At 40.8% G+C, this 10000-nt stretch overlaps 1 protein-coding gene across 1 annotated transcript in view; it reads right to left on the reverse strand.

Annotated features, from left to right (window-relative positions):
- rasal3 (RAS protein activator like 3) overlaps window positions 1-5152 on the reverse strand; it is a 31360-nt gene extending 26208 nt beyond the window's left edge. Inside the window, exon 1 of the mRNA XM_059344091.1 lies at window positions 4470-5152. Coding sequence (XP_059200074.1) covers window positions 4470-5094 — 625 coding nt within the window. The 5' untranslated portion in view covers window positions 5095-5152. The remainder of the gene's footprint in view (window positions 1-4469) is intronic.
- Window positions 5153-10000: the final 4848 nt, after the last annotated feature.

Genomic DNA, 10000 nt, shown 5'->3' on the forward strand with positions numbered 1-10000 from the left:
CAGTACAGGCCAAAAGTTTGGACACACCTTCTCATTCAATGCGTTTCCTTTATTTTCATGACTATTTACATTGTAGATTCATCAAAACTATTAATGAACACATGTGGAATTATGTACTTAACAAAAAAGTGTGAAATAACTGAAAACATGTCTTCTATTCTAGTAAGCAAAGGGTGGTTACTTTGAGGAATCTAAAATACAAGACATGTTTTCAGTTATTTCACACTTTTTATGTTAAGTACATAATTCCACATGTGTTCATTAATAGTTTTGATGAATCTACAATGTCAATAGTCATGAAAATAAAGGAAACACATTGAATGAGAAGGAGTGTCCAAACTTTTGGCCTGTACTGTATATACACACACACACAAACATATATATTCATCATATACTACCAGTATCATATATATTCATCATATACTACCAGTATCATATATATATATATATATATATATATATATATACACACACATATATATATATATATACACATATATATTCATCACATTTGCTTATTGCAGTTGTGGAAAGTAACTAAGTCTATTTAGTTCTGGACTTTAGTACAATTTTGAGGTATTTGTACTTTACTTGAGTATTTCCATTTTATGTAACTTTATACTTCTACTTCACTACATTTACAGGTAAATATTGAACTTTTTACTTCACTACATTTATCTGACAGCTTTAGTTACTTTACAGGAACAGATTTAACATAACAAGCCATATAAAGTTAAAGTTATTAGGCATTTAAATCTCATAACAGTATTACTGAACTATATTACAGAGTTAAAATAGTCTCTACAAAATAAAAAGATGCTTACACAAAATACATCAATACCAATAATGTAATAATATATTTAGAATATATAAAACAATCTGAGTGGTTCATTCTGCATAACGAGTTCTTTTACTTTTGATACTTTAAGTACATTTTGATGCTGATACTTTAGTACTTTTACTTCAGTAAGTTTTGAATGCAGGACTTTTACTGTAGTGGAGTCATGTCACAGTGTGTATTAGTACTTGTACTGCAGTAAAGGCCCTGAATGCTTCTATATCTCAGTAGTAGAAGTGATTTCATCAGCCAGTCGTCTCCGGAGGGTAAACTGACGCTAGTTCTCGGCAGCGAAGCTTCCTGTCAGACGTTTGGTCGTTTGGTTTGTTGCTCTTCACTTTAACTGGGTCACGCTACTTTTCACCTTTTTTGGATGGTGATGGTTTCAGTCTGTGCCAAGCTCACATGGTGATTAGAAGGTGTGTTAAAGTTTAGTCAGGAAAAGAAGGACACATCTCCTGCATGAAACAGATGAAATACTGATAGTAGCGTGTTAAAACGCTGAAAATCACTAAACCTTCTGATGTTTTAACCGTCTGAGTCCAGGAAGCTTCTTCATGATGTCACAATGTAACAACTTCAGCAGCATGGAGCTGCTGTCAGCTCATCTCTAAAGTTTACATGTCACATTTAATGCATCAACTCTTTTTCAGCAAAGGTAAAAAAAACACCTCGACCAGGTGTAGTAACAGGATTTTACTTTTTTTGTAGAGATTTTTCTATTTTTGCAGTGTGCATTCAGCATTTTAATGCACTGTTTTGTGTTCAATGTTGGTTTTTTGTGTTTTTTTGTATAAAATGTTTTATTTTTTTGGTGTGTTTATGTGTTTTTTGTGTGGTTTTTTTTGTTGTTTTTGTTTGTTCAAACAGTTGCTCCAGTAAGTCAAAATGAAAATAATAATCAGGTCAAATAGGTATAGTGATGTTGATTTGAAGCATAAATTAACACGTATCTTCTTTTTTTCCAATAAAGAGAAGTTGAAAAAAAATACACCAAAAATTTACTATTTTTTATGTATGAAATCCTAGAAGGGGATTTTTTTCACAGTCTAAAATATGTTTGTGATAAATAACAAAGTGAATTTTGATGCAGCTTCATTTGTCCAATAAAAACAGAGCTCCCATTCCTAAAAACAGCTGATCATATTATTATTATTATTATTATTATTATTATTATTACTTCCACAGTGACTCAGTGATTAGCATCAAACTCTGTGTCACTGCAGCAACAAGCTCAATGGAAACCAGGAACATAGTTTTATCCTCATAGGGAACCAGGAGAAAACGGCTCAATCTGGTGGAAAAAAACTCTGAAACCAGGTTTCTAGACTGAAAGTCTCACAACACACACTAATAAAAAGGTGTTTAAAAAACCAGATCAAACAGTAAATCTGAGGGAAATGATCTTGCTGCATGGACAGATAATTTACCTTGACAAGATTTATTACATTAAGATTATTAAATCTAGAAATAATCATGTTGAACACTTAAAATAAGAAATTAACTCTTAAACCAGATAAAGTAAAGCTGCCAGCAGTGATGAACTGGCCCGAGCAGAGTGACCTGATGATTATTAGTTTCAAGATAAAAAATAGTGTCTGTTTGTTGGTTCCACAGTTTATTGTAGAATTATTATAGCAGCTGATGTTGAACTTCCAAAATTCTTTAAAAAACAAACAAAACAAAACTCACACACTTGCTAAATATGCTTGAACACTTCCAACATGATCTAGTTTAAAACCCAACATGTTAAATGTTTTAAAGGGTTAAATAAATATTGAATAATAATTTCAATGTCTGATTTTTTAATGAATCTTCACTTTGAATCTACATCTCACTACATGTAGTTTTATAGGAATTGTTCTATTTTTGTTCTTTTAACTTTGATAATTTTCTCTCCTCTTATTTTAACTTTGTCCTCTTTTCTCTCAGGTTGAGTTTGTTTCATTTCCAATAGATGCTGAAACACAAACAGTTTTTGCTGGATTTATCTATTTAACTTATTATTACACAGACTCCACCTGCTGCAATGTGTCACTGCCTGATTCTACATTCAGTAAGAGGAAATCCTGTTTGAAAGACATGACGTTAACCGTTTGTTGCATTTTATTTACATGATCAGATTTATCAGTCCAACTACTTTGATCGTCTCAAACAGTCATGGAAAAAACTATTAGACCTCATTGTTTTCTTCAGTTTCTTGTTCATTTAATGTCTGGATCAACTAAAGGTTCATTTGTTTGGACAAATATAATGATAACAACAAAAATATCTGATAAGAGTTTAATTTAAGAGCTGATATCTAAACATTTAACATGGTTTTATTGAGAAAAAAACACAATCATGATCAATAAAACCATGTTAAATGTCTAGATATCAGCTCTTAAATTAAACTCTTATCAGATATTTTTGATGAACCTTTAGTTGATCCAGACATTTAAAGGAGGAAACCAGGAGGTTTAATAATGTTCACTGTATATTTAGTTTAGATACAGCTCTACATCTAGTCTCAGATTGTGGTTAGGGCTAGGGTTAGTTAGGGCGAGGGTTAGGGGGTACCTATGGCTAGGGCTAGGGTTAGGGGGTACCTAGGGCTAGGGTTGGGGTTAGTCGGTACCTTAAGTTAGCGTTAGGGGGTACATAGGGCTAGGGTTAGTTAGGGCGAGGGTTAGGGGGTACCTATGGCTAGGGCTAGGGCTAGGGGGTACCTATGGCTAGGGTTAGTTACGGCGAGGGTTAGGGGGTACCTATGGCTAGGGCTAGGGCTAGGGGGTACCTATGGCTAGGGTTAGTTACGGCGAGGGCTAGGGGGTACCTATGGCTAGGGTTAGTTACGGCGAGGGTTAGGGGGTACCTAGGACTAGGGTTGGGGTTAGTCGGTACCTTAAGTTAGCGTTAGGGGGTACATAGGGCTAGGGTTAGTTACGGCGAGGGTTAGGGGGTACCTATGGCTAGGGCTAGGGTTAGGGGGTACCTATGGCTAGGGCTAGGGCTAGGGGGTACCTATGGCTAGGGCTAGGGTTAGGGGGTACCTATGGCTAGGGCTAGGGCTAGGGGGTACCTATGGCTAGGGCTAGGGCTAGGGGGTACCTAGGGCTAGGGTTAGTTACGGCGAGGGTTAGGGGGTACCTATGGCTAGGGCTAGGGTTAGGGGGTACCTAGGGCTAGGGTTGGGGTTAGTCGGTACCTTGCAGTAATGGGTTAGGGTTAGTGAGGGCTAGGGCTAGGGTTAGCTAGGGCTAGGGTTAGGGTGAGTCGGTACGTTGCAGTAATGGGCTAGGGCTAGGGTTAGCTAGGCCCAGGGCTAGGGCTAGGGCTAGGGTTAGCTAGGGTTAGGGTTAGGGCTAGGCCCAGGGCTAGGCCCAGGGCTAGGCCCAGGGCTAGGGTTAGCGAGGGCTAGGCCCAGGGTTAGGGTTAGCGAGGGCTAGGCCCAGGGCTAGGGTTAGGGTTAGGGCTAGGGTTAGCGAGGGCTAGGGTTAGCTAGGGCTAGGGTTAGCGAGGGCTAGGGTTAGCTAGGGCTAGGGTTAGCTAGGGTTAGGGTTAGTTAGGTTTAGGGTTAGTTAGGGCTAGGGTTAGCTAGGGTTAGGGTTAGCTAGGGTTAGGGTTAGTTAGGTTTAGGGTGAATCGGTACCTTGCAGTAATGTCGGCGTGCTGTTCCGGCTCTGCAGTCGGGGCCTCTTCAGTTTCTGGGAGACGGTCCTCAGGTACTTCTTGAGGAGGGCCCCTCCGCCTGGTTTCTGTGAGGGGTCCGTGGAGGCCCCTGGAGTCTCTGCTGCAGCTGATGATGATGATGACGATGCAGCAGCGTGAGCCGGGCTGGAGGAGCTGGATGAAGGGTTCAGGGCTGAAAACAGGGACCCCGGAGGCTCCGACAGGGCCCTTCTGAACGGGTTCTTCCTGGGCCCTTTATCTTTCTCCGGCTTGGCTGCGTCCCCTCCTTTGGCCCCGGAGGAGCTCTTGTCCCCGGGGTCCTCGCTCAGGGCCTTACGCCAGTTCTGCATCTTGCTCCATTTGTTGGTGGAGGCCTTCTGGATCCGGTCCATGGTGGAGGAGGAGGAAGCCGCTCCTCCTCCTCCTGCCTCCTCCTTCACCTCCTCCAGCGTCCCTTTGGAGCCCGTGTGCCACTTGTAGGTGTTGAGGGGGTCGGCGGGCTCCGTTTGTCCCTGAGGAGGCTCAGCAGGAGGCTCCTGCTCCTTCTCTGGGGATCGCTGCTCCTCCTTCACAGGCTGCTCACACTCTTTCTCCTCTGAGCCCATTTTAATGTTACAGAGTGAATAACAGAAGGAGTCTCACAGCTTCATAGAGTCTCCTCCTGTTACTGCTGCTGGTTACTGCTGCTGGTTACTGCTGCTGGTTGCCTGCTGCTGGTTGCCTGCTGCTGGTTACTGCTGCTGGTTGCCTGCTGCTGGTTGCCTGCTGCTGGTTGACTGCTGCTGGTTGCCCTTTTGCTGGTTGCCTGCTGCTGGTTGCCTGCTGCTGGTTGCCTGCTCCTGGTTGCCTGCTGCTCAGAGACTGGTGAGGATGACGAGGAGTCGAGTCTTCTCTCTCTCTCGCTGCTTCTCTCGTTTCCTGTCTTGCAAAACGTTATCCGGCAACAACGTGCAGCAAGTTGCTCTGACGGGTTGATTCTCTCTCTGCAGCTGCTGCTTCCTCATCATCAACTTCATCATTTATCTATTTACATCAAACTCACTCTTTTTCTTCATGTTTCACTTAATACTTCCCCACCTCATCACTTCCTGTTCTGCTTTTTATGTCCAAGTTTTTCCTCCAAATTAAACGATCAGATGTCTTTTTAAACACACGAGTGTGAACACATCATGTTTTTATTCACACAGAAACTCAAAGAGTTGTAGATTAATATCTTTTAATAAAGATTTAGATACTATACTACTATGTAGACATCTTTTAATAATAATCTAATGTGATGCAGGCCTGCTCAGCTCTCCACTCATTTAGTCTGTCAACGAATCAGAAATGTGGTTTGTTTCATTTGAATGATGGAGGATGCAGCTTCATTCTACCACCCCCCCCCCCCCCCCCCCCACACACACACACACACCCTGTCTTCTGTTATTATCTTATTAAAGTGATTGAAGAATCTAATGAATAAATATTTCAAACACTAACTGTGGTTTCTAAAACCTGTAGTGTTGTTTTTCAGTGTGATTCATATGATATCTTTATGATCAGAAACCTGCTGTGGGTATATTCTTGTTAATTCCCTGATCAGTAAATCAATCTATATGATATCTATATGATATCCATGTGATCTATATGATATATTTATGATCAGAAACCTGCTGTGGGTGTCTGTCTGTTGACTGTTAGAATCAGTTTCCTGTTGAAGCGAAGCTGCACTTCCTGCTCTCATGGGTTTGTCAGACTGAAACCACTTCCTGCTTCGTGCTGCTCGCTGCTCTTCACACCTGCAGGATATTTGAGTCCCAGTGAGACCAGAAGTCACTTTAGTGTCTGACGGTAAAATACAACTGGACAACAAGTTACTGAAGCACTTTATACCCTCTTTACTATCTCATACCGACACATTCAAATGTATAAAGTACTTAATTTAAAACTGCTTTCTTTGCCAAATCTAGTTCAGTCTGAGAGTCTTAAATGATTCCAAACATTTACACCTGCATACAGGCTTATTATACATTATGACACATTACATTATTACAACACATACATTATACCTATATTATACAGCTTATTCTATTTAAAGGATCATTCAATTTGAAGAATAATCTAATATATAATATCGAAGCCCTCTGGTGGCTGTGTTTTAGAATCTAGAATGGTATTTAATGGATCTTTAATGAATCTAAATTTAATTAATTTAATTAAATGAGTTGATTGGTCTATCAAAATGTGCAGCTTATTTGATAATGGAAAATAAAAAATAAAATGGTGTTCTATTTTGGAGACAAAAAAAACATTGAAATAAAAATGTTGCAACTGCAGCAGGTAGCCAGCAGAGGGCGCTGCGTCTCAATGGAAAAACCTCTCAGGTCTGATTTCTTTTCCTAAAGGAAAATAAACTAGATTTATTCTGGAGAGATCTGGAGTCTCATCACCATGTGCAGGGCTGACTGGGACCAAACCTGGGCCCTAAAGTATACCCCCGCAGGCCCCGCGAGGCGGGGGCCCCCCCATACCATAGGGCCCCGCCCCTGCCTGTAAAACAAATATCTCTTCTTTTTTTTTTTTTACCGTTACATATAGGGTTCAGGTCATGATATTGTCTGTATTTTGAACGTAAAATAAAACGAATATTTAAAATAAAATAAAAACTTAGTTTTCTTTGTTTGATACGTCAGAGATTAGAGGTTAAAAATAATTGAAAGCTTCACGGGTTTCCACGCAGTCCACGATCAAAGCGCATCTGGTTTGGAGAAAGAGATTGTCGGACTTTTAGAGAAGAAGGGAATATCTCTAAATAAATGCCGAGGACAGGGTTATGACGGCGCAGCCACAATGAGTGGCACATACTCTAAAGCGGACAGGGAACCTAATGCCATCTATGTTCACTGTGCGTCTCGCAATCTAAACCTGGTCCTGAATGATGCATGCCAAGATGTGACAAAAGTAAAAGAATACAGTTAAACGACTGTGCGGGACGCGCCGGGCTTCCAGACACGATGCTGTGCGCTCACTCCGCTCTCGTTCCCCAGATGTGGTGAAAGCACTAAAATATGTCTGTTATCCAAAACGCCAGATGAGCGCTGAGGCCGAGGGACTCAAACATCACATGGAAAATGTTTCATTTGTCATTCAAACAGTGATACAGGGGAAAATTCTGGAAATTTTTAAAATTGCCTTAAAGAAACTTGGCCAGTCATGGGGTATTCCGCCTTCATTTCCACCAAAACGCGCAAGGCGCACCAAAAGACACTTTGATGAGTTCTGCGAGGATGAAAGGCTATCGAAGCAGAGCAGCACTTCAGAGTGTCAGTACGTCACGCAGCTCGAGACTTCGCCATTGCGCAGGTGACACACCGGTTTCAGGGCATCAAGAGCTGGCACGGAGGTTTGGGTTTTTACGCCCCCCCCCCCCCCCCCCCCCCCCCCTTCTTAAAAAACAAACAAAAGAACATATTTATTTATATATTATATATATATATATTTATGGCCGCGGGGGGGGCGTTACGGTACTGATCTGAACTATATAACAGTAGAAACTCCATGCTCACTTTAAAATGGTGTTCTATTAATGCTCCAGAAACAAATGTTTACATATCTAAAAAGTTCCCTTTGGGTGAGCAAATTAGCCTGCAGCGACAGAAATGTCCTACTAACAAATTTAACACAATTTAACACTAAAATCATCATTTTCACGTCCAACTGCTCGTCTGTTTATCAACTCCAGATCTATCAACAACTGAAGCTAGCAGACAACAGCTAATCAGCTTCAAACACTAACAGGACTGACCAACATGAAATTATGACAACAAGGCACTAGCATGTTCAACTGGTAACAACAGCTAGCCTAGCATGTTAAACTGGTAACAACAGCTAGCCTAGCATGTTAAACTGGTAACAACAGCTAGCCTAGCATGTTTAACTGGTAACAACAGCTAGCCTAGCATGTTAAACTGGTAACAACAGCTAGCCTAGCATGTTAAACTGGTAACAACAGCTAGCCTAGCATGTTAAACTGGTAACAACAGCTAGCCTAGCATGTTAAACTGTTAAAAACAGCTAGCCTAGCATGTTAAACTGGTAACAACAGCTAGCCTAGCCTAGCATGTTGCTGTGCCAGTCAATTCACTTCAACCAATTAAGTCATTAAGTTAAAGTCCATAACTGTTGAACTTCCTGCCTCCTGGCTGCGCGCGCACCTGTTACTGTTTGTAAACAAGACACATTGATGATGTAGCAAAAAAACTACACTGTGTTCAAAAAGTTAGCAAGCTAACAAAATAAAGTTATTAAGCTGACTTCATGATATTTGAGCCCGGCAGAGAAACGTGTTGCTTCTTACCGCATGTTGCCATCTTTCCACCTCTCTCTCTCATAGACTCCTACAGGTGAAGTCCTCCATCATCGTGCTGAGTCAGCTCCAGCTGCCGCAGCAACAAACATCTCAGATAGTTTGGAGCATTTTGCTGCCTGAAGGGCTTGTCGTTAGTTTTCTCTTAATTTCTCCGCTACTTCTATGCGTTTCTCTTACATTTCTATTTTCCGGCTGAGCCGTGACTGATTGATTGATTGACTGATTGATTGATTGACTGATTGATTGATTGACTAATTGATTGACAGCCGATGGGCCCAAGGAGGCGGGCTCTCGGCCCTCCCTCTACCTGATTTTATTGACCATTGGCCAATGAGACACATGACTGGCTGATTGTTATATAAATATATATATATATATATATATATATATATATGGTGCATCAGATCTCTCCGTCATTCTTATGAAGGAATATATATCCATGTGTACTTATAATTAGACTTGAGAAGTATTTTCCATAGGAATGAACTGTTTCTAACTAATGGTGACTTTACGCCTTCAGTCCAGCGTCTGAACAACATGTTGACGTTGATTCAGTGGAAGCTGAATATTTACCAGCTGGACCTCCTGGTGGATCCTCTCCTCCTCCAGGAAACCTCCTTATATAACTCCAGTTGTTTAGTGTTTGTGTGTGGCAGAGCTGGTTGTCAGCTGAATGAACTAAAACCCTCTGAAACACAACCGCTCTGGTCCAGCTAAACCTCTGACATCATCAGTGTGTGACTGTATTTAACTCATTTAAACAGACGCTTATACTGGAGGCCCACAACTCCACACACACATAGACACACACACACACACACACACACACGGATAAACTATCAGACCTCCTTGTTTGTTTTCTTCAGTTTCTAGTTCATTTTAATGTCTGGTTCAACTAAAGGTTCATTTGTTTGGACAAATATAATGATAACAACTATAATATCTGATAAGAGTTTAATTTAACAGCTGATATCTAGACATTTAACATGGTTTTATTGATAATGTTGGTAATGTTTGGTATTATTAAAAAAAACATGGAAAATAGTTGTACCAGACATTAAAATGAACAAGAAACTGAAGAAAACAATTGTCTAATATATGTTTCCATGACTGTATTCATGCAGCACTAGTCTGTGAAACAAGCAGTGAAACTAATGAACTTG

The sequence above is a fragment of the Centropristis striata genome, chromosome 1 (assembly GCF_030273125.1).
Source record: "Centropristis striata isolate RG_2023a ecotype Rhode Island chromosome 1, C.striata_1.0, whole genome shotgun sequence".
In the NCBI taxonomy this organism is placed as follows: Eukaryota; Metazoa; Chordata; class Actinopteri; order Perciformes; family Serranidae; genus Centropristis; species Centropristis striata.